The following is a 26965-nucleotide window of genomic DNA, read 5'->3' on the forward strand; positions in this document are numbered from 1 at the left end:
ATATATATATATATATAACATATTTTCATTTCATGTAATATTTGAAACTAATGAATTTTTTACATTATCAAGTCTATCTAGTAAGGATTTCTTGAGAGTTGCTTAAGCTTACTTCTTCATTTAAAATACCAGTTATACACGCAACATGACATTCAGTAGGTAGGCATTAGTTGAATAAAAACCTCAATAATTTAGCTATAGGCTGCTCCATCATAATAGTTTGCTTGAATTTTATGGATAAAATTCCCCACTTACATTAGTTTCTTTGATAACTTCTGATATTTCTTTAAATACTTTTTCTTGTATGTCCGGGTGCAATGCCAGTAGATAGGTTGTAAGCCCAAGTGTTGTTGCTGTAGTATGATAACCAGCGATGAAAAATATAACACATTGAGCCACTAGCTCATCCATAGATAATCCTAAAATATAATATTTTTTCATTATACTAGGAGGCTCCGTCCCCTGCTCGCTAGCGCTCGCCATTCCTCGAGAATTGCTACGCAATCCTATGTGGTTCACTCCGTGAACCATGGCTCGCTGCGCTCGCTCGCCAATGAACACAATGTTCTAGCACAAAGGCATAATATATTATCATCAAAAACATAGTATTTTATCATCAAACACATAGTATTGTACTTATGTAGAAGATTTCTATCAATGTTCTTATTGGCTTTTAAAAAAGTATATTAGCTATTTAGATTGTACATGGTGAAAAAATCAAAACATTAGCTAAATAAGAAACATATTAGCAAAATAAATTATCAAATATTGCTTCACTAATATTCTGCATTTTAAAGCGTGAAAATTCAATGCATAAATAAACGCGAAATATAAAAAAAATTCAATGGATTCAATACAAACACTCAAACGTTTTTTAGACGTTTAGGTAGCTCCCAGTAGAAAAATATCAATTCAACAGCGGCCTTTTAAAGCATTCTCACTTCAATTAATTAATTAATTCCTAATTGAGTTTAAATTAAATATTGTCCTGATTTTAGTGCATGAATCTGAATTGAACAACCTGATAATGCTCACTCTGGTTATTGTTATCTGGTTGCTCACTACGTGCTCTTGCGCGCCGAATCCAATCAATTAAAAATGAAAACTGTTGCCAGCGCGAGAAAAGAAATATATCGGTTTTATTGATACATACATACATACATACATACGTACGTATTAGCGTTTTATATAATATAGATTGTAATTCATATAAAATTACTATTATGCTTTTCACCTTTTTCAAAAATTTAAGTACCTGATTAGTCAAATCATAGTGTGACAATGTGACAAATGGTGAAGCAATAACCATTTTTGAGAAAATTGGAAATAAATCCTTTTTACTATGTAATAATTTTCAAAAAGAATTGATTTGTCAAAACTTAGCAATCCTCAGAATGTCTCAAATGATAATCCAATCACTACTTTTGTAAAAAAAAATAAGGAATTCTTTCCCTTGTTTTTCAATTCTCGCAATATACATTAAAGTAGCATATTTTGTACTAACTAAAAAAATTCACTTACATATTTCTTTTCGGCTGCTTGGGTTAAAATTCGCATATTATGACTTTGGAGTCGACTTAATGAAGTAATAATGATATTAGTAATAAGTATACGTGAAGCTGCATATATACGCACTAGAAATTATAACGTTTCAATTAGTTAGCAATTCTATTTATTAAAACAAAATTTGAATAACTCATTCGTTGTAATGAATTAACTTTAACATACTTTGAACACTAATGCATAATAAGTTATTTTTGTGAATTATTTTATTGAGACATAAATATCTGTATTTACAATAAAAGTAAATAAAATTGTATTTCATTAAATACTTGATTTCCATTTTCTATGAGGAATTTCCACGATGGTATCTAAAACGTCATAAAAATTTCTAATTTATTTAAAAGAATGTAACACAGATCGCAGTAACATGCCGAGAATTTCGTAATAACAGCTCTTAATATAAGTTGTTAAATTCTTATCTAAATTAACAACTAGAAAGACTGAAACTTAGTGTAATACCTATATTGCTCAAAAGCAGTCAAAATGACTGGATTGCAAAAGAATAAATAATGTGCAAAGAAATTTGTTAATATTTTTTTTATTAATTTTTAATATTTTTTATGTTATTTACAGTTATATAACAAGTTATTAGTAAATAATAACAATAAAAAAATTATATGTTGTACAAAATTCTAAAAAATTGTCTCACTATATCCGCCATTGTTTTTCTAATTGAAATTAAAAGTAGTCAAAATGATTTCCTTAGGCAACCTAGTGTTAAAAAGTTTATTTTCATACACAAATTAATATTAAAGTGAGGAAGAAACAAGAACGCTATCGAAAACTATTGTATAATTGGTGAGGAAGACGTGATGGAAACACAGAAACCACCGAAACTTAGCTGTGTTTCTATAACACAACTTTTTATCTGTTTCTTCCGACAATTAAACAAGTTTTTATACTTTCAATCACCCTTTTTTTCAGTAGCATTTTGATAAACTTGAGGGGAATTAATCTAAGACTATGCCAACCTTCATCCATCAATATTGATCACTTTCGGGTCACCAATGAGGGAATTAATTTAGACTATGCCAAACCTTCATCTATCAATATTGATCATGTCCGGGTCACCAATGAGGGATTTAATCTTAGACTATGTCAACCTTCATCTATAAAAATGTACCTCGAGATAGAATCGCGTTAACATGTCTTATATACTACTCATTTGGTATTTAATATTTCGAGTGGCAGTTACGCCACATTACTCCCCTCTATTTCGAGGTACCTTTTGATAAATGAAGGTTGACATTTTTAAATACTAGTGATTTGGTATTTAATATTTGTAGTGGTAGTTATGCAACAGACTCCACTAGCATAGTGTATTTAGTCTGCAAGTGTATATTAATTAGAAACCCCTCATATGTATACTTCATTTTTGTTTCATCTCGACAAGAATTCTAAAATTCTATATTAAGTGCGGTCTTTACAAAACAGACAATCTAATTTTCTTAACTATTACTATCACACGCCAACTGTATGAATTCAATAGAATTATATAAATATTTTTTTCTCCTTTTCAATTTTTTGGATTTTTTTTTTTCATTTCAAATGTTAAACTAATTACGTAGAAGTTTTTTCTTTGTTATTAATTAAGTTAGATGCATACGTTTTGAAGTTATTCCCTTGAAAACTGCATGGCCTTTTGAATCATCAACGTAGTTGGAAGAAAGATCATCCGTATCATCCCACTTTTCTTCTTTTGCAACTTCTGTTGCTGCATCTACAAGCAACTGCAGAAAATCATTCCTCGTCTAAGATAAAAAATTCAGTTATTAATTCACAAAAACAATAATACGCAGAATCCCGTTGAGTAAAACACATTACAAATTAATAAAAATAAAATTGTTTCTTTTTTTAACATAAATACTGAGTGTCAGATGGTCTAATGTTTGAATTTAGCAATTTAAATGTTTAAAAGTTAATAATGTTATGTTATGTTATGTAAAAGTCAATTTAATGTTTGAAAGTTAATTATGGTGCCTCAATTTTTAAAATTATCAAAAAATTTTCAAATAATTAAAGAAGAGCTGTGATGGCTCAAGGGATAGAGCGTTCGCCTTCCAATGAGGTGAATCGGGGTTCGATCCCGGCGATAGCTGTTCGATACGAATTCCGCATCCGGCTTGTACCGACCACAACGCCGACGTGAAATATCCTCAGGGGTAGATGGATCATGGGTTAGAGTCCCCTTGCCATCAGGCTAACCGTGGGAGGTTCTCGTAGCCTCCCTCTCCATGCAACGCAAATGCGGGTTAGTTCCATCAAAAAGTATTCCACGAAGGCAAAATTTCTCCCAATACTTGATCCAGGAGTTCCCTTGTCTTCTGGAATGGGTTCAAAATTACAAGGCTACGGAGTTGAACATGAGTAGTAAACCCAAAAATTGGGTCGGCTGTTCAACGACGGTTATAAAAAGAATTCTTTTTTAATTATTGAAAATATTTTACCGTTAACAAAACATTTTGCGAAAGTATTTGTGAAAAATTAAGAGCTTTTGTCTCTTAAAACTCCACAATAATATGTAATTTCTCGAATTTTATCTTTTGAAAACTTTCCCCATGTTTATAGTTCGAGAGTCAAAATATTTTTAAAAAAGAACATAAAACCTCCTAGTGTGAAAATTAATATTGCATTACTTCTTTTTCATTACATGTAGTAAATTGTATGAAGTAATTTAAATTTACCTGACCAGTTCTCTTCCTTTCTTGGATGATATTTAAGGTTGCACTTTTGAAAAAATCCATGGTATCTGGAGCAAAAGCTCTGAATCCAAGCTTTTGAAGCAACTTTGGAAAAACCACTGAAATAATTTTGTAGTTTTTATTCCATGATTCGTACTTATTTGTATTTACAAATACTTATGGGAATTATTATGGTTTATTTAAAGGCGTGAAAAAATGTAAATGTACATTATATACCTCTACGTAAAAGCAAATATTTGTTTTAGAATTATATTTTAGAGATTTCGTTCCAACACAAAATGATGATGGAGAATTGGTTATTACAAGATGTTAAGATGAATTGTGCGATTTTACAACAATGGGTAAATTTAATAAAAAGTAAATAAATTTCATTGGTTAAGTTTAAAATTAATTTTGTTTAATTTATTAGTTCTATAACAAATATTTTTTTGTTATCTAAAATTATAGAATATATTTGTTTTAATCATACAATTAAGCAATATATTTATTATAACCATATTGTACCATTGGTTTTGTGGCCTAAGATGATATTTCAATACGCTAATGGGGGGGGGTGTTGACTCACGAGATTTTGCAAAATGTATCATTTTTACTCACGTAAATTTGATATTTTTTTTTATGGGTGAATGAGGATCTCATCTGAATTGGACCATGCGCAGTTTAAGAGTGCACGCTCAAATACTTACGTACTTACTTACTTACGTACTTACGTACAGCAGCGTGTGAAATGTAACGTTATAGTGCGTAACGTAAATAATTTGATTGGTAAATTTCTCCCTTGAACGTAAATGATTTTGCTCAGTAACCCTTTTTGAAAATAACATTTTAAATAAATGTTTATTGTTAATATGTTGAGTTTACAATTGTAATTAAATATTTTGGTTTATCAAACAGGCTGATATATTATAGATAATTTGTACATGAAACAAATAGAGCATAAAGCTGATCTTTAAGTTCTAAAGCATTCAGCAAATTTCTTTAACAGTAATTTATAATACAGTGTAACCCTGGTTTTATGTTGTCCGTTTCGTACGTTATTAATCTTCCTCCGTCATTTTAGAACATTTATTTTTCAGAATTTCATTTACTTTATTTAGAGCATGTATTTAGTAAACGTTATTTCAGAAAACGTTAGAGGGTAAATGCATGGAAATCATGTTTAGTGTAGATTAACATAGTAAGACTAAGAAACAAAATAATATAATATTTGGGATATAAAAAAACTTTTTTTCCTGTGTTGGAATGTTATTACATGTCTTCATTAAGTAAAACACTTCTTTCAAATTTTTTTGGGTTTAGTACTGCGAAGGAGTTTCTATATTGAGATGATAGTGAAAAATTGTCAGTTTAGATGGCGAGGATTAAAAAGCTTGTTGTTATATTCCATTTTAGATGGTTGGTCTTGTGATAACTATAATTAACTTGTAAGAGCATATTATTTTCTTTGAAAAAATGTTATTAAGTTGACCGTTAGAAAAAAGCATTTTCTTTATTCAATAAATTAATTTTTTAAGAAACACAAATTTAATTTTAGCTGGCTTATTTAACTACTATTAATAATCGATGGTTAAAATTGTTGCAATACTCGTTAAAGATAAATTTAGAAAAACATCAGTGTGAGAATACCGGGCTAGTGCAATACCGGGCAATGGCACTTAACCTTACAAAACATCACTGAAGTTATGTATTCTATAACTGAGTGCAAACAGCATGATTTTTTTGGTCATACTTTTAGTGATATTATTTTTGGTGAGAAAGGTTTGATTTTAATGACTTCTTATTTTACATTACAAATTTTGTAAATGAAACATTACAATGCTACGAATTTGCAAAATAAATAAATGAGTACTTACAGAATAATAAAAACTTCAAATTAAGTTCCTGCAAAAAAGCTTTCTTAGCATATTTTACAAACTGATTCTCTGGATCGTTGTGGGAATCAACTTTGGTTGAGAAAGCTGAACTGGCAATAACATCCATAGAGAAAGCACCATAAAATCTTTGAAAAAAAGCAAATTTAAAAAGTCTGACATTAAAAATATTGAATGTAGAACATAATTTAATGTATAATTATACGATTATAAAGATTAAGACAATAAGACTACTGTTAAATTCCAACTTATATCTCGTTGGCATAAAATTAGCATTAATTAAAACTTAACGAGATATTTTTATTGAGTGGCAAGACCTCTGGTAACTGTACTCAAATCTTTTTCAGATTATATTATATTCTCTTGCATATCTGGTTTCAATTTTCTCCAAAATTGTTCCACTGGTTTAGGAACAAACTCTACACTGAGAAAAAAAGTATAGTCAAAATTACTAGAATATAGTAAAATATACTGCTTTTCTGACTCTATTGGGGGGGGGCTCGGTAATTTTTACTGAAGCGCTTTGGTAGTGATTTTGATAAAATTAACAATAAAATATGGTTTTGTAATGTGTGGTATAATTTCTTAGTTTTATAATGATACCTTTATCTTCCCTTAGGAAAATTTGCCATAGGTTTGCCATAAAAAAATGCCATAGGATATTCCTATGGGGTTTTGCCTATGGTAAAATTTTGCCATATACGTATGGCAAAATTTTACCACACATGTATGGCAAAAGTGTATGGTAAAATTTTGCCATAGGCAAAACCCCATAGGAATATCCTATGACATTTTTTTATATGACAAATTTTTGCCATAAAACTAGGATGTGCTACATCTTATGAAGAAATATTTTGCAGTAGGCTATGGTACACCTTTGCCGTTCTCGTTGATATTTTACCATACATCAAAAAATAATTACTTACAAGAATCTTTCGCAATGGATATTAAAAATGCAAAACTTAATAATTGTAGAAATAATATGTATACAGAAAGCTTTTCTTTAAAATTACTTTGATAAACTTCCCCTGTTTTACGTGCAGAATCCTTTCTGCATAAAGTAAATCGATATTTTAAATTCATTTTTTGTAAATTTTAAAAAAAAAACTGTTTTGTAGAAATTAGTTACTTACAACAAAATATTTTTAAATTTAAAAATGATTTAAATTTTACTGATCTAAAACTTTATTATATTAAGAAAATATATCGTATGATTATTACCTTATATCAAGATCAGAGTTGATTCTTTATAAAATGTTTCTCTGAAGAAATGTATTTATCTGATTAGTAATTAAATTTCGCATTAAAAATAATAGTGATCTTGAATCAGTTTTAAAGCTTTTATACTCTGCTGCAAGTTGAGAAAAAACCCTTGTATGTACCTAAGGAGAGAGTCGCCATCTCTTGAAACGACGTTGCACTGCCTTCATTTTGTTTGCTTTCTTACACCGTGTGAAATGGGGAAAATAAAACTTTTTGAATAATTAATTAGCAAGCAATGAGAATTGATAAAAATGATATCTAAAAATCGTAATAAATATGCATCTTTCTAATTGAAGAAAATGATGAAATAACTATAAATATTGTTTCTTGGAGTCGATTGTCTTCCACAGTAAAACGAAGGTAAATATTTATGAATTCCTTATCCCGCATTTGATTCGTTAAGGGCATTTCAACATAAGACGCGCCATTTTTAGTGGTCCAATCAAACACAACGTTCTTGAAACGTTATATAGTTGTATCGTTTTCAAGAACGAATGTTCTCTTTATATATCGAAATATATAACCTGGTTAGGGTTCCAGTAAGAATTCAAAACTACAACTTATATTTTTAATAATTCTGTAATATATATAGTGAAAGATCGCACGAACTAAATATCTGTCAGGCGTATTTTAACTTAAAAAAAGCTTTTACATTGTATTGAAAGCAGATTTCTATAATTTAATAACGAATTAAAACGGAAATATGTGCAGTCGCGAATTTTTACTTTAATCCTATACCGATCTTATATTTTTTAATTCGCAACGGAGTAAAGCGAACTTAGTCATCCATTGTATACCACCTTTGACGATAATCCTGAGGCTGTTGCTCCCTTGCCACAATTCCAAAAAATATTTGTACTTAGCTATACGGAGAAGTAGCAAAACATCGTGAATAACAGATTTAAACGAATTACGCTTTTATAATAGGAACAAATTATTCCCAGTCAATTAACCATTAATTCTGAAAAAACTTTAAAAATAGCTGTTCAAGTTTTATGACAAGCATACGAAGAGAACATATTTGCTTACACTTTTTGTTATTTAAGTTACAAAAATCAATCCGTAGATTAGTTGATGAAATCAATCATCAATCAAATAAAAAAAGAAACTATAACACTAAGAATCAAACGGCATAATTAAATACTACGATTAAGGGAATTAAGAAAATTTATATTTTTCCATATCTAAAGAATCTTACCTAACCCTACCTCTTGACCTTCAACAGTACAAAAGTCATTAATGTGCACAAAGTAAAATGGAAAAAACTCCTGATTTCACGTTTTAATGAATTATACTAAAGTTTTCAGTCTTGATGATTACTGATTTCATAGAACTGAAACATTTTATTTAAGGAACATGTGCATCAAAATTTAAGAGATACTAAATTAAACCAAGCCAACAAAAAATCTAAAAAGTCTATATTCAAAAGAAGCATGCAAACAACCAAATCAAAACAAAATGACATGCCAAATAAGATAAAAGTAAACAAATTTTTATTTAAGTTACATTAAAAAAATAACTTTTAAAATTATCTGTTTCTTCGAAAGATTATATTTAATAGTAAACGATTAATTTGTTAAATGGTTAAAATTTTTATATTTATGTTATGCACTGACTTGTACACATCCACAGGGTTTCCTTTTGCATTTTCCATCTTAAAATTCTGAAGAATTGTTTTAGCACAATCTTGAAAAATTCCCATTACCTGTTAAATGTAAAAATATCTTGAAATTAATTAGAAGAGGCTTATAACACTCGACAATGTATTTGAAAAAAAAGTAGGTCAAGCACACTGTGTTCCATTTTAAGCACCTATTCAGCCTGAAAATTGTGATTGATGCAATCTTATCTTCAGTGATTTTTTCAATGTTGTGCTCATGGAAATCGAAATAATAAATTAACTAATAATAAATTAATTAATTTTATAATTTGATGATAACTTTTATTATTAAAAATAGAAAAGCAGACAGCTACTTCAAAGTCAAAGATTATACTGCCATTATTTTGCTAGACTGTCTCTTTGTTTTATATAGGGGTAGATTATTTAATCTACATCAATTAACATCTGTACATTTTCAAAAACCAATTTGTATTGTTGTTGTTAGCGGGCATTTAGCTTATAATATTTAGTTTCAGTGATAATTATTAACTGCATGTTAAATTAATAAATTAGTTATCATTCATGTTTGAGCATATATTGAAGGAAAAAAAAACATAGTTTGACTCTTATACTTCATTAATTTTGAAAGCCTACTCCGAAATCGGCACGTCATTTTTCCTAATATATTTTCTTTTAATTAAAAACTAAACTCAGCGGCACGACAGCCCTAGAGGGCCAAGGCCTACTGAGCCCACCTCAGTTTTCTTGACCGTGGGCTCTGGTGTGCAGAAGCAGATGTTCCGGTCAGGTAGTCAGCCGGACGCCGAACCCCCAGTGTTTAGTTCCCAAGCATGCTTGGTACTTATTTATCGACCCACTAAAGGGATGAAAGGCTAAGTCAACCTTACCGGCCCGAGGATCGAACCAGGGACCTGTGGCAAAACATTATGTGAATTATTTTAATAAATGCATTAACTATGTAACCAAAATAGTTATTTTATATTGTACAGAGCCTAGAGGTTCATTTTGGTTGGAGATCAATGAAGCAGTCCTTAAGACTCCAAAAATTCATTAGCAGAATCTTCCTGAAAATACAGCTATTTCTAGCACTCAATTGCAGCTCAAACAACCGTGTAGTACAAAACAAAAGGTTCTGGAACCTTAGATGTGTAACGTAACAGTGTGTGACAACTGAGCTAAAAGCATCAATTCCTCGAGAGGTAATGCTAAAATGATGTTGCTTGAGAGACACACACGAGAAGTGATGTTCTTTTTTTTGTGTAGTTGAAAAGAGAGTTTTTTTCTAAGAAGAGATTTTTCTTTGGGTAATATTTTGTGATTGTTCGTGTGAATGTTTAAATAAATTATTTGGTACAACTCACGTCTTATTTCTGGTTGTTGTGACACAACAGATGGATCAATAAATTCACTTGAGACTCGTAGATCTTGCAGTATTGCAGTCCCAGTCGGATTAATTGTCTACTACTCTGCTCTGCGAGGCACACTTCTATTTATACAGGCTTGGCGACGAAACCCTGGAACTTTCAACACGATCCTAGCAAAATTCCGTAAATAATTCCGCATAATTCCGTAAATATTGGTCTTATCGCTTAGAAACTCGAAGTTTTCAGAATAATAATAATAATTATTATTATTATTATTATTGTTGCTAAACTTATCGCTACGTATAACCAAGAAGACAGAATATGTTGCTAAACCGAGTCTTTCTTATGAAATACATTAGATGTTATTTTCTCTCCATATTACGTTAGCATTATGCGACTTTCTAACTAATTTTCCAATTAAAATGCTTATTTAGGGTCGGTCTGAGATATTTAGGCTCATAACAAACGAATATTTACAAAACTATACGACACAATATGTTTTNACTTTACAAATAAAACTCTCAAACTACCTATATCATGATATGACAGACCAGCATGTTAAGTTTGTAAACGACCTTTTGGGACACCCTGTATAGGGGTAGATTATTTAATCTACATTAATTAACATCTGTACATTTTCAAAAACCAATTTGCATTGTTGTTGTTAGCGGAAATTTAGCTAATAATATTTGGTTTCAGTGATAATTGTTAACTGCATGTTAAATTAATAAATTAGTTATCATTTAAATTTGAGCATATATTGAAGGACAAAAAACACTGTTTGACTCTTATACTTCATTAATTTTGAAAGCCTACTCCGAAATCGGCACGTCATTTTTTCTAATATATTTTCTTTTAATTAAAAACTAAACTCAGCGGCGCGACAGCCCTAGAGGGCCAAGGCCTACTGGGCCCATCTCAGTTTTCTTGACCGTGGGCTCTAGTGTGCAGAAGCAGACGTTCCGATCAGGTAGTCAACTGGACGCGGAACCCCCAGTGTTTAGTTCCCAAGCATGCATGGTACTTATTTATCGACCCACTGAAAGGATGAAAGGCTAAGTCAACCTTGCCGGCCCGAGGATCGAACCAGGGACCTGTGGCAAAACATTATGTGAATTATTTTATTTCAAAAAAATAAATGCATTATTAACTATGTAACCAAAATAGTTATTTTATATTATACAGAGCCTAGAGGTTCATTTTGGTTGGAAATCAATGAAGTAGTCCTTAAGACTCCAAAAATTCATTAGCAGAATCTTCCTGAAAATACAGCTATTTCTAGCACTCAATTGCAGCTCAAACAACCGTGTAGTACAAAAAAAAAGGTTCTGGAACCTTAGACGGATCAGTGAACTCACTAGAGATTCGTAGATCTTGCAGTATTGCAGTCCCAGTCGGATTAATTATCTATTACTCTGCTCTGCGAGGCACACTTCTATTTATATAGGCTTGGCGGCGAAACCCTGGAACATTCTACACGATTCTAGCATAATTCCGTAAATAATTCCGCATAATTCCGTACATAATTCCGCATAATTCCGTAAATATTGTTCCTATCACTTAGAAACTCAAAGTTTTCAGAATAATAATAATTATTATTATTATTATTGCTAAAATTATCGGTACGTATAACCAAGCAGACAGAATATGTCGCTCAACCGAGTCTTTCTTATGAAATACATTAGATGTTATTTTCTCTCCATATTACGTTAGCATTATGCGACTTTCTAACTAATTTTCCAATTAAAATGCTTATTTAGGGTCGGTCTGAGATATTTAGGCTCATAACAAACGAATATTTACAAAACTATACGACACAATATGTTTTATCCATGATTAAAAAACTTTTTTTTATATTTCAAGCAGAGAATTTTTTTAAAATAAACAAAGACAAGACATTTTAAGCTACTTTAATTCTTATAAGTAATTTTTTTAAAAGTTTGATGAAAAGATCTGTATAAATAGTTCTTAAATTATTAAAAAAATATTTTTATAGCTAAAAGAATATTTTTTTAAATAAATTACTATCATTTTAGAATATGTTTCATGATATGATATATTACGCTTTGTTTGATAATATATTTCAAGATATTATTTTGATAAAATAATGCATTAATAGTTCTTAAATTATTATAAAATGTTTCATTAAATTGATAAATTTTTCAAATAAATAATACTCACTCTTTTAATTTTCCCAGTCGAAAATGTGGGGGTTACAATAGTACGGACTCTTTTCCAATCTTCACCAGTGAGTAGAGATAAAATCTTCTCTTGTATGGGATCACCTGAATTTACAACCTGAAAATTATGAAAGAGACTCAATTTATAAAAAATATGTATATTTTAATATTCGATTCTCATGAATTAAAAAAAAAGTTTCAATTCTGTGTGAAAAAATACTTTTATTTTTAAAAGTTTCCCATTATGTTCTCTCTGAAGATGATGATGATTTCTCTTTTCTGATAGTTTTGTGTGTGCCTTTAAAGAGAGAAATCGAGGAAAGTTAAAAATTTAAGTTTTGAGATTAGAAGAATAGTAAAGCCATGAATATCTTTCCAGGTATTAGGAGTTTTTAAAAACATTAACAAGAAATGATTTCAGATTTTGTAAAGAATCAACAAAAAAATCGATAATTTGAATAGAAAAAAATCTTGCAACATCAGAATATAGCTTATCAAGTAATATAAATGCAGATAGATCCACAACAAAACTATAGCCAGGCTGAGAACCAATCACCACAGAGGTATGAATATCGGCAGCAGGAAAGAATATAGGAATTGTGAAAACTGCCCAGATACACAGCTGACACCATGCCATATCTTTGAGGGACCAGAAATGAGTGCTAATCTGAGAAAAATTGCCACCATTGATTGACCTTTATGACGATAACATCAAGCAAATCACAAAAGTAGTAATTAAGACACATGGAAACATTTGATTCAACTATGTCGTAGACAAAAAAAAACTATTTATCGAATAGTTTTGTAATACGCTCATTAGTAACTCCTCTTCTCTCTCAGCAAATGAATTTTGTGAAATAAACTAAAACAAGCAAAACGAAGTAAATCAAAACAAGCTTCTGAAATTAAAATATATTGAATAATTCATTATTTCAGAAGCATTAGTTAGAGTAAATAAAATACAACGAAAATAAACAAAGAAAAGAAGGAAAAAAATGTAGCTGTCGTCAAAACTTTTGCCTGACACGCTTCAGAACTAAAACTTAAAAGATTAATGTTTAAATAATGAATAATTCTATATAATCATTATTAAATGCTTTTTTGTGTCTTTATTTTCTCTTATAAAACAACTCAAAAAATATAAATCAGAATTTTAAAATGATTAAATGCGATGATCGGGTTTAATATGGTGTTTTAAGAAAAAGAAGCATGTGCTAAAATTTTATTTATAAAGTAAATAATGCAGTTTTAGCCGACCGGCCTGTGTAAGGTGCTGGGAACTGACCTTGCATTAGAAAGGTTCTGGGTTCGAATCCCTGGCAAGGCATACGTGTTCTTTCATTATCTGTACTATCTGTCCTTACAGTGGGAGCAACGTTGGCCCACCTGATATGGTGCCCCTGTAAGAGTGGTCAACAAATGTGCCCCTCAGATGCCTGCATAACCTAGGTCATTCTCCAGGCAGGCATTGGAAAAAAATGCAGTTTTAATTCCAAAAATTGATAAAATAACTTACAATATAATGTGTAAGGTCCTCCTTTAGCAAAATTTTCCTTAGATTCAAATGCACTACTGCAAAAGACCATATTTAAATTTATAATTTTTTTTCGTTAAAATTTAAGAATAGATTTTCTTCTATTGAAATAACAAGGAAAAACGGAAAGTACAGAATTTACCCCTTGGATTGCCCGCTTGTCTCATAGTTTCATTATTAGGCATCCAGGACAAAAATCATCCGGCAACACTCTCTGTTCCTCGATTACGGCTTTATGGTTTAAACAACGCATCGTTGGTGCAACTTTCCAAATAGTTAAAAATTGAACTCATAAGTATACCATTTTCATTTAACATGTTTGTGCCTTTTGTTCGTATTAACAATTTGTACCCTTCTCATAATTAGCATAAACAGAACTGTGCCCCTAACATTCATGATTAACTCACACAGTCAATACAATTATAAAACTTCAGAACAATATAACTTCATTAATACTATATTGATCTGATTAATATAAATAATATAATGATTTATTATAAATACGAGCTACTTGATATGTTATTTCATCGTTATTTTCATCAAACATCAGATTTCTAATAAAAAAAATATTATACTTACACGACGAGAAGAAAAATACTGAAAGTCCTTCACTAATATGTCTCTTAAGAGTTCCGGCTTTCCAACCATAAGCACTGGCTTATTTGCTTCATAATATCTGAAATATATTATCAGCAAAAACTATTTTAACTTCGAATAATAAAATAGATAAATAATTATTTTTACCTATACGTCAAAAAGGTGATATCAAAACATGCATTAAAGTGAGCTTTGCAGTCAATAAAAAAGATGAGTTCAACTCAAATGTTGTAAATGCTATTAACCTATTTGATGTCAAAGTTTCCAAATAGAAAACAAGTCCCTGTTTGATATGGAGAAAAACGGTAATTCCATTATTTAATTCTGTAAGAATGTTTCGTTGTTGTTGTTGTTTCTAATGCTGCTTCCCACACGGGCAAGCCTACTTGGTGAAACCGAGCAATTTTAAGGCAGAGTATGCATTTCTTGTTTCTCAGTGGCGCCATCTATGGCCAAGAATTCAACTTCTGCAACGCCATACGCCGCACCCGTTTAGAGGGGGGGACCCATTCATACATCCATCATTCATCCACAAATCGTAATTTTGATCTGAATTAGAGAACGATCGATCTCCAATCCAGTACTCCCAGAGGTATTGATTTGTTATGGGAACATAGAGGACTTTCGCAACTCGACAGATTTAACGTGCTTCAGTCACTTTATTACACGGGGAGTCTTTGGCCGGCGAGGTTCGAACCCACGAACTCTCGGACATCGGTCCAGCGCCTTACCGACCAGGCTATCCCGGCCTCGAATGTTTTAATGTACCCAGAATATTTTGCCCACCATAACACAGAGAGTTCCAAAATCCAACAGAACTCCAAGAGGGGAATAAGGGTATCAAGAGGATCTTAATTTACCATAGAGCATGAGGTTATAAACCACTAGAGAAAATTGCATGCAGGGTCTGAAATATGATAGAGACGAAAGTAATAGATTAATTGAGATGCGTCGTTTCAAATCTAAGTTCTTGGCTTCAAAAGTGCTGCGAATGTTGCAGATTGCGTAATGACGTGAGCGGGTGCCACTTCCAACAACTCTCTTAATAGTTAATCAAATAAATCTTTATTTTTGCAAGAAAATTTATTGTATCTTTTGTAATTGGTTTGCTGCACGACGTCGAAGGTATGAGTAGGTTTTTCGTAATTCTAATCAATCGAATTTCCTTATGAAAAGCTTTCTTCAGTAAAATTTACGCATAGAACTTTTGGAATTTTTTAATATGATAAATCAAGAAAACTGAAATAAGATTAACCTTTAACATTGTAATAATTCTAACATTTCTAGATTTCTGTATTAATTTTTCATGTATCGAGATGTTTCAGGGTTAGCGTTGAAATGAATTTTAAAAATTGATCAATTTAGATAATATTTTTAATACTCTAATATATTTAGGTTTTAAAATGCAATAATGATTATCAAAATCGTAAAATATAGACGCTTTTTAGCTTCAAATGGTCTTATTCCACTTTCAACGACAATGTATGAAATAAAAATAAAGGGAAAGGAATTTTCTTACGCACAGAGACTTTACTTAATTTATCTTTAATGAAAAAAATAATAAATGTTAGCATGCGAATACAAAAATAATTAATTTTATTAATAATCAAAATTCATGTTTTCATGGTATACAGTTGATGCGTATGGCAATAACCTCATCATTTCGGTGTACTTTTCTCTAGTTATAGGTCAACGCTTTATACGATGCCAACATAGAAATATTTTGAGGATTTTTCAATCCATTCTTTTTTGATTATTTGCTTAATAACAAATATATTATTCGAATAATGCATACGCAATTGATTGGTGTAGGAAACTTCTAAATATAGGTTTTTCAAAATAATATTAAACAAAATCAGGTCAATTAATCTTAAGTAGGAATTGGCACGAAAGATGCAATCTCGCAATGTACATCGTGTAAAAAATTAAACGGACCGCCTTGACAGACAACTTTTGATCTAATGATTGGATCTTCATGTTCTAGGACTTAATCTTAATGGTTCGGGGGGAGGAAGGTGGCACCGATAAGATTCAATTCAACATTTGATTTATCTGGAGCGATTTGGCCGATTTCTTTCAGATTTTGTATTTTGCCGTGTAAAGTTACAAACTTTAAAATGATGTAAAATATGTCATACCTTACATTTCGAAATTTATTCGACTGTTACTACATAAAATAATAAATATTTGCTAAATATTTTTTTAATGGAATTATCTTTGGATAAACAAATTTTATAACTGTGTGCAAAATTTTTTCAATTTTCTTAAAACGTTCTCGAGATATCCCTCATCCGGTGAAACAACGACGTAACTGCAAAATCTAGTTACGTCACTGTTTCACCAAATGAGCGATATAAAAAATATTATTCTTCCTTTGAAAAACAGAGACCAATGGCAAAAAAAAAAAAAGGAAAAATTCGGATTAATTTTTTGTTTATTTATTTATTTTATTTTTTATTATTTTTTTAACACCTCTTTCGATATTTTAGTGGGAATAGAGTGTTCTATATACCGCTCATTTGGTGAAACAGTGACGTACGTAACTTGATTTTGCAATTACGTCGTTGTTTCACCGGATGAGCAATGTGATGAAATTCGTAAAAAGTTAAATCATTAAGGGATCCAAACTGCACATTGCTCTCCAGATCAAACTATTGGAACGATATTTCCCAGATTGAGGAAACACTCGATATTTTGGAGGTAATAACTAATTCCGTAGAAAAATATATGTTTATTCACATAAAGTACGTTTTTGTGTCTGATTTCATAACTCTTAATATCGTCTGCACTAATTAATTAGCATATTCGTGGTCACCCTCGAACCATTAAGATTGATTCCTATGTTTTAAAGATCCGATCAATAGATCAAAAGTTTTTCAGATCCGTTTATTTTTTACATACCTCACATGCTCACATTGGTACTTATTCTCTGATAGTGATGTATTTCCATGGTGTTACAATAATATAAGAGAGCAAATAGAAACTTGTTTTAACTTTAGAATGAGGAATGAACTTATTCCTCTTAAAAATAGTTTTCTCGCGATAGCATTTTTAGCTAAAATTTATTTGATTATTTTAACAACAAATCTTGCTCCATTATATGAATGGTTATAGATATAAAAAGAGAATATCTATATATAACTAAAATTGCTATAACCTCTTTTTCCCAAAGGGAACTTATTTCATTTTGATATTTCATTTATGTTTATATCTATTCAATTACATAAAATTTTTATCACTTTAGTAATCGTCTTCAATCAATCAATGTCAACGGAACCTCATTGTTTATTAGAATTTATCTTTTATAACTTATCACAATGGTTCGAACATTTTATTTTTATCAGCATACAGTTTGAAATTAAACTTTATGTAGTTAGGAATTATTATCATTGATTGCAGTAATCCAATCAGTAACTCAAAAACGCAACACAAAATCATTTGAAAAATGAGTGCTTATCAAACTCTAAGAAAATCAATAGCATACAATAAAACTTGGAGAAAATTGTGCAAAGGAAACGCCTACAATTTCAAATGCTTCTTTCAGTTTTCGAATACATCTGGATTGAGTTTCTACATAGAAGTATTAAAATATTAATCTAGACTTAAAAGCAGAAATTTTTACAAAAGTAATTAAAGTTAAGTGAGTTTTACTTGGGTACAGTAATGTTATAAACGATTTTTGAACAATTTTAATTTGATATAAAAGGCAGGTTACGATACATGCATTCAATATTTATTCAGTATCGAAATAAAAAGATTATTTATATTTTTTATGTATTCATGATTTTCGTTTGTTCAAAATATGTAAATGTGGTTAGCATTTTAGATTAAAAATTACTTACAACTAATTTCTAAACTCTTACTATAGTAGATTTTATTCGAGCTTAAGGAATTGAAAATAAAATATTTGAAAATTATCATTCAAAAGGATAGACTTAATAAGTAAAATATGAAAATATCATTGATTTTTTGATATACAAATTTTAATAAGTTTTCAGAAAAGTGAGGAACACTAAAAGGATTTTTCAACATTAAGAAGAAAAAAAACGAAAAATAGCTTCACATAATGACTTTTTTTCTCACAGAAAAAGTGAAATTAAAATCATCAAATCCAATTTTTTTCGTTGAATTAAACTTTCAATTTTCTAAGTTTACTTAAATTTTGTTTTTGCAATATTCAAAATTTTTATCCACATAATAAATATTAAACTCAATATTAAACAATAGAGGCAATATTAAACTCAAATTGAAGCATTTATAAATTTGGCTTAGGTTCAATCCTTGAAAAAAATGAAAGTTTAGATTTTTGTCTCATATTAGTCCCATTGACAATGTAAAATTAAATCAAGTTTTTAGAAATTAAATTGTTGCTTTGATTAGGTCATGAAACATTTTAGTAAATTATTGCTTGCAGCAACCATACTGTACGTATGAACAATTGCAATACTTATTTTATTTTGTGTGATATCAAAAGCATTTACAAAAATCAAAATGAAAGAGCACTTTATTACTCACCCATAAAAATTACCATATTTTTTGTACCGTTCCAATTCAACGTCTTCTAAATTCTACAAATATAAAATTATATTTAAGATAAACTTTTTCATAATGAGTGATCTCTAAAATTTAAGGTACATTAAATATAGTTTTGCAGCATATTCATAGTTATTAAAAAAGGAGCATTTTTCAGTATTTCTGGGTAAAAAAAAAGTTGCAATAGATTTTATTACAAAACAGCGCAAAATCTTTAATCACAAAAAACTATGGGGATGTTCAAAGCAAATATTGAATTTACACTTTAAAGCCTGCATACTTCGAATGTATTTTTTTTTCTTTGCAATTTCGACGTTTGTGTTTAAAAATTCGTTAAACGTTTCGTCTTAACTTAGTAATTTAATCGCGAATTTTCAGAATTTGGTATATAAAGCAGCCTTTGCTTGATAAAAAAATCTTTTACACTATAAAATGTGAATACTCAAATATCATGAAACTTTCTTCGCTTGTGCAAAACTGTTTTATAATATATACTCAGAGCAAAAATTTCGTCAATGTGACGAAGCATCTACAATCACTTCATCGAAGAAACTAATTTCGTCAAAATAAAATAAATATTTCGTCATTTTATTTTCTTTAAAAATAAAGATTTCGTAGTTTTTAATGCATCTAACTTTTCTAATAATCACGTTAACGTGGGCACCATTATGATGGCACAACATAAAAAACAGAAAACAAAGATAATTTACACCCATGGCCCAAAGGGGAATTCAAACCCAGATCTCAAAATGAACAAAATACTGTTACAGGGATGCTGAATCATCAAAAGTGAGAGTTTATCTAGAGTTCTGAGAGTGTATCTAGAGTTCTGAGAGTGTATCTAGAATTATTTTATTGAAATTTTTAAAAAATTTGCAATGCAACTTAATTTTTTAGAAGAAAGCAAGTATGATTGTGTTCTTTTTACTTAGCAAGTTCATTACTATTTTATACAAAATTGAAATATTGATATTTTCCTTAGCTGTTGTGCGTATCATTGATATCAATAACTTTAGAATCTATAAATTCGTCACCGAGTTATGTTTATAAGAGTTTTGGTCTATGCGCAGCGTGCAAAGAAAAAGGACCAACTTGAATAACTTTTGATCTAATGATCGGATCTCTACGTTCTATGATTCAACACCCACTTTTAAAGGGAATAAGTCCATTCCTAATTATAAAGTTAGATCAACTTTCTATTTGCTTTCTTATATTATTGTAATGCCATGGAAATACAACACTATCAGAAAAAAAGTGCCAATGTAAGCATGTACAAAGAGCAAAAAATAAACGGTCCTCTCTATAAAACTTTTAACTTATTGATCGGATCTTTAAAATATAGGAATCAATCTAAATGGTTCGAGGGTGACCACAAAACTTACTTTCTATGAATAAACATACCTTTTTTTCTACGGATTCTGATTCCTAACCCCCGAAATATAAGGGAAATATAAGGGCAATTTGGGAAATATGGTCCCCATTGTTTGGCCAGGACAGTGATCCAAAGTTTGGACCTTTTAATGATAATTTTTCTTTTTGCGTATTTCACCATATTCCGAGAACTTTTTAAGAGCATTGAAAAAATTTCGCACATAACTGTAAAATTCGCTTATCCAAAGATAATTCCATACAAAAAAACAAAAAAAAAATTTTTTTATTATTATTTTATTTAATGATATTTAAAAAATTTTTGAATGAGGTATACAATTTTTTACGTAATTTTAAAGCATATAAGTTTACATGGCATAATGGAAAATTTGAGCGAAGTCGGTTGAATAGCTCCTAAAAAATTGGTTAAATAATTCCTTTTTTTTTCTTTCTTTTTTTTTAATGATGAATGAGTGTACGCAGGGAACACGTGCCAGAGTGATTGTAAAGCATGTGCGAAAGCTGTTGATCTGCGGGTTGACGGGCGAAAGCTTGTAATCTCTTGTAAAGTATACAGTTTCTTGTCTATTATAAAAAGTCAAAGCAGTAACCTGAAAGAAAAAAAAATCCCTGACTACCTAAATTGATTCTTACTACATCTTCAAACTTTAACTAAAACATCTCAGCATTATTAACTATCTTAAAATTCTTAACATATGCTACTGAAGATGATGCGTCTAGTTCAGATATTAAAATGTTGGATAATTATTTAAAAGACTCGTGTTCGAGCAATAACGACTCCTTATTTTTTGAAAATAGAATTTTTTTTTGAACGAAAAAAATGTTTTTAAATAAGGGAAAAATAGGAGTGTTTCAACTTTTGTGGTGATATTAGTTTCATAATAAATCTTTAATGTCCATCCCCAAAACTAAATAGAGGGGAACAAAAAATTTTGATCAAATATAAAAATCACTCAAACAACACAATCAGCCCATTCAAAAATAAAAATTTTAATCACCATGCGTTACGGATTGCTCTTTAGTTAAGTAAAATCAACTTACCTTACCTCTCTCTAATGCGGGATGCGATCCGAGGAAGGGATAAGGTTTAACGTAAGGGATACCTCTTTTCCTCCAATAATCATGGTTCTTCGTAGAGTACCTAAAGTTTTTTGCATTATTGTTTACTTAATTCATGAAACTATTTTAATAAAGAATAAGAAAATAAAGAAATGTGGTGGCGCTTTATAAAGCAAATTAATCTTTTGTGGTTGTGGTTTTAGTCAATAAAGTTATTGAATGCTCTTCTACACCATCGTTTCCCAATTTTTTTCGGGCTACGGAACCCTGAATGATCGACCTTCTTTTGGCGGAACCCCAAATAACAAATAACGTTTATTAGCAATTGTAAGTCAAACCAAAAAGCGCTACTTATCATTTTGTAAAGATTAATTTCTTCATCGTTTTATAAATAATAGTTTTAAAATAGGATTTTAAGTTAGACATTATTTGAATTCTCAGCCCTGGAGCCGCATGTACTCTGAATCTTGTTTACCGAAAAATGAAAATGAATAAAGTAAGCTGAATTATTTTTGAAATGAAAATGAATTAAGATCATTGAATAAATTAATTGCAATAAATGCTTATCAAAGAAGCACATTTCTTTATTGTGGAATTTCTGTTATTCGTTATGAGTTGAAAAGGCTGGTGTGAAATATTAACATATTTTTTTTAATAAATGTTAATCTCTTTAATAATTTGTTGTTCTTTGAAAAAAAAATAGTTTTGTAAAAATAACGCTACTTTTTTCATTGACATTTTACTCGAACGATTTCGTTAGGATGATCGAGATATTAAATAAATAGTATTACCACAAGTATCAAAAACTATAAATGGTCTTAACAAAGTTTTTTTTCCCGAAACCCCTGTGACCCATCCATAGAACCCTAGAGTTCCGTGGAACACCCTTTGGGAACCGCTATTCTACCCAATGCATATAAAAGTTCCGCACCTCTATCCGTAGTGAGTATGTACGGCAATGAGCTCATCATTGCCATATACTCACTCATCATTTCCACGAGTACTCAATGGAGTCCTGAATGTTAAGTAAACATCCAACTCTCTTTAAAAAAAATACATATATTATGTAACACAATTGCTCTGGGGAATATTTACACTATGTACTATATTATTTTATTACAGACGTACCTTTAAGAAATACTTAGTCTTATTTCAAAAATATTAAATTCATAATTTTAACTATCAGATTTTAACTTTAAATGCACTTTGAGAAAAAAAAATTTATTATGACTGTGTACTGGCAACTTGGGTTCGATTCCCGGTAGCGGCTTGAAGGCCACTGAGCTTCTGATTAATAGGTGCCAGCTTGTCTGACGAAAAGGCGGCGTGTGCGTAGTGCCGATCACACCACATCAACATCGAAAATTGATGATCGAAAATTGATGAACTCTACTTTTTTCCGTTTTGGTCTGACAAAAATAGATTTATTCTCTCTTTTTCATCTAACTTTAAAAACGTTAAGATTTAAAAAATTTTAATCATTAAGTTTTCATTCATTAATTATCTCCTGAAATTGTTGCTTCACAATAATTTAATATCCCGACAAATTAATTAATATTTAACACTAATAAGTAAATGTATTTACATTATGTTGGATCATCAAATTATGAGTTATTCATTGTGTGCATTTCTTTCCATTACGCAATACATAGATCTTATCTATACATAATAATAAACGCTGCTGTGTGTGTGTCTGTTTGTCTGTCTGTCTGCCTGTAATCACAATATATCGCCCCAGAAGCCTCGCCCAGGCACGAAACTCGGCACATAATTGTGTTTTGACATAATGAAGAAGTATTTTTTTTCTTTTTCAAAAATTTGGATTAGTTTTTTAGTTATCAGTCATTTTGTAAGAAAATCTATGCTTTTTCGTCTTCAAAGAGCCATATTCAAAAAACTATTAAAAAATGCATATACTTTTCCCCACTCTTATAAATGTATGCTAATGCGAACCTTACAATTGAAATATTAATTTTCGACAACTTAAACCAATAATATACGAAGGAATTAATAATTTAATTGTAAAGTTCGCATTAGTTTACATTTATTAAAGTGGAGAAAAGTTTAACTTTTGTATTAAAAATGTGGCAACATATTCGATACGTAAATAGAACGCTTCGCTTTGATATATTTGTCGCTGTTCATAATTGTTATAATAAGTTTTTCTTCTTCTTTCCACGCTCTATTTTTTTTTTCTTAAGCGAAGACGATAATTTTTGTAGCGATATTGTAGTACTTTGTACAACTAAAAATTCTTTTCACAACACTTTAAAAATATTTACTTTATTTTCTTTATATATACAGAGAACAGTCGGCAAAGAATTCGATTAGGTTGAAAAACATTTCGCTAAAAAGGAACGAATTCCAAAAGAAAAAATAAACAACTTAAAGAATAAAAATGCTGATGCCAGCCAATTTTTTGAAAGTTAACTTAGAAATAACAAACCAAACGATGTTAAATAACAAACCAAACGATGTTAACAAAATGACGTAGAAAGCGCAACTAGATCAAAATTATACAAGCACAACTAGATCAAATTATAATACCTGAGTGCTTGACGTAACAGATATAGAAATAGAATTTGATACCATAAAAAATTATATAGAAATAGAAATTGATACCATAAAAAATTAATAACGTGGCGGACAGCTGGCGGCTAGTTTTAAATAAAACCACAACTGAAATAATAACTCTTACCAATAAAGCAAAATAGATATCACTACTGCAACAATTGCACTAACAATTCGAATATCATGTAATGTATCCAGAGTATCCATGGTTTAATCTCTAATGTTTGCATCCAGTTGCTTTCATCAACAGCAGTTGAAATAAAAGTGATATTAACTTACAATATAATAAATCTTGGAGAGTAATCAAACGCTGCAGCTTAGAAAGACATAACTGATATGTGAATTGATAATGACTTTTGATATCATTCTTGAAAGAATAGGTTACATTGAAAAAAAATGTGTGGATGGAAGAATTTTGTTTTTACGAGCAAATCATTATCTTTCAAATATTTATGTAGTAAAAGTGCAAAAACTAAATTAAAATGTGGCAAAATTTTTTTTAAAAACGTTGAAACATTATCAAATAAAGCGGTGGCGTTTTTAATAATTTACGAATACTTTTAAAATACAACAATTTAAGATTTTTTTACGTTACCCATTATTTTACCAACAAACATTATTTTTATTGTTTTAGCTACACTCAGTCACAAATTTAATATGCAGCTTGTAATTTCTTTCTAACAACACGTTGACCTGGTATTTCGAACGAAAATTTTATGTTTCATACATATGTACTAAGCTTTAATATAATCTTTCAAAAATGATATTTGTTTCAACGGAAACTACGTTTATTTCATTATATGGTACCTTTTTAAATAACAGCAGTTTATGAAAAATAAGTAATTTAAATATCTTTGCTTTTATGCAAAACAGAATGAGAAGTATAACAAAGAAATGCTATAATAGCTGATAGGTTCACATTGCACATCTGTAATTATCTAATTATCATGCATTATCACCTGTGTAATAACCCACTGATTAATGATTCAATGCTACACGCATATAACAGCTATTGGCGAAGAACTTTGTAGAGTGTGAGTACATGTTACCCATAATTTAAACACAATTGCTGGCATAACTTTCTCCGCCGACCGGCAGGGAACTGACCTTGCATCAAAAAAGTCCTGAGTTCGAATCCCGGGCAAGGCATGGATGTTTCTTTCTCTCTGTGTGTGTTCTATGTCCTTTCTCCTTTGTGTGTGAGTGTGACCCGCCCTATAAACGGGTTGTGGTTGTGTGAATGGCGTGGCAGAAGTCGAATTCCTGGCCAGAGATGGCGCCACTGAAAAACAGGAACAATCGCACCCACACTGCCTAAACAGGCATATGGCAAAAAAAATAATAACTTTCTCCACGATTTTGCATCATGTTTCATCACCACGCAATTTTTGAGTTTGTATTAATTGTTTTTTAGTGTTTTATTACGTTTATTGTCCCGTATATCGTTTATCTTCACTTAAAATATCTGACTTAATAATCGATCGCCCTTCTCTCTTCAAAAAAGAAGAATAACAACTTTTCTTAGGAAAACTAGATTAATTTTGTATGCAAAGTAATAAACCATATAATTATAAGTAAACCATATAATTATAAGTATTAAACCATATAATATAATTAGAATAAAACTGTATACTATTAATAAATCTTTTAAATTTAGTTTTAAAAAATTTAATTCAAAATGAAGCAGCTAAAATATTAATTACTTTAATTTCTTTGCTTTTAAGCCAATAAACTTCAATCAAATATGCATAAAAAATTAATATTTTGTAAATTTTTGATTTTTGCGTGAAATAAATAAATTATTTTAAATTTAACATCTAAGGTTTTGTGCAATTATTTAAAACAATTTTGCCATATTTAAAAATTGTCTCGAATTTATACATTACAATGCTAAATTTTAGATAGAAAAGAAAACTATAAGATAACCAGTGCTTATAATTCCTTTTATAAGCCGAGCGTTCTTCCAAAAGGAAGATAATTTTATTTTTAAAAAAATAGCAAAAAATGGTAGCAAAAAAGTTTCATTATTAGCACTTATTTTGAGGACACAAGACATTTTTGTCTACCATTATATGATAAAAATATTTATATCTAGGTATGAAGTAAAAGAAAAATAAATCCTTTTTAAAGGTAGAGTGGTAGGAAACTTGCTTTTGCCTATATTCTCTTCTACTTTACGTAAAGGCTGCCTCATTTCAATATTTATAGTTAGTGAATAAACAGAGAAATTCTTATGAATTGTAGATAAATAGCTGCAATAAATATTGAGCTCTGCAGTGCATCTTATTACATGATTTATACACGTAAAATAAATTATTTTATCACTTCCATAATTATATTTGGCGAAAATATGGTAATTACAATGTTGCAACTTGTTTGCGAAACTGTTTTAACAACATTCCTTTTTACTAAGTATTAATGCGTAGATAATATGCAAAAATATTAATGCGTATATCATACGTAAAAAATTCCTCATACCTATTTTTTTACATTACTACAACACAATTTTATGCAAAACTTCACATTTGAGACATAATTTAACGGCGCAGCCTAAAAATAGTTTCGTTTTCATCTGTTCAACACCCTAAAATAGGGATCAACCCCTTGAATGCACTTGGCGCGATAACGACAGAAAAAAATAAACCAAATTTCATTTCCTTCATTAAATAAAAATAAGCTATAATTCCCCTTAATAGTGTAAATATTCAGAAACTTTAA

At 29.9% G+C, this 26965-nt stretch overlaps 2 protein-coding genes across 2 annotated transcripts in view; both read right to left on the bottom strand.

Annotated features, from left to right (window-relative positions):
- The window catches only part of LOC107442053 (cytochrome P450 3A5), a gene marked incomplete at its 3' end in the record, with an annotated part of 26190 nt that extends 1614 nt beyond the window's left edge, over positions 1 to 24576 (bottom strand). The window contains 10 exon segments of the mRNA XM_043053373.2: positions 256 to 419; positions 3170 to 3314; positions 4248 to 4363; positions 6119 to 6264; positions 9016 to 9104; positions 12566 to 12682; positions 14678 to 14774; positions 19211 to 19263; positions 21659 to 21758; positions 24375 to 24576. Of these exon segments, the coding sequence (XP_042909307.2) occupies positions 256 to 419; positions 3170 to 3314; positions 4248 to 4363; positions 6119 to 6264; positions 9016 to 9104; positions 12566 to 12682; positions 14678 to 14774; positions 19211 to 19263; positions 21659 to 21758; positions 24375 to 24454 (1107 nt within the window).
- Positions 1 to 26965, bottom strand: part of LOC107442058 (cytochrome P450 3A21) — a 67939-nt gene that overhangs the window by 8753 nt on the left and 32221 nt on the right.

Source organism: Parasteatoda tepidariorum, chromosome 8, assembly GCF_043381705.1.
Source record: "Parasteatoda tepidariorum isolate YZ-2023 chromosome 8, CAS_Ptep_4.0, whole genome shotgun sequence".
In the NCBI taxonomy this organism is placed as follows: Eukaryota; Metazoa; Arthropoda; class Arachnida; order Araneae; family Theridiidae; genus Parasteatoda; species Parasteatoda tepidariorum.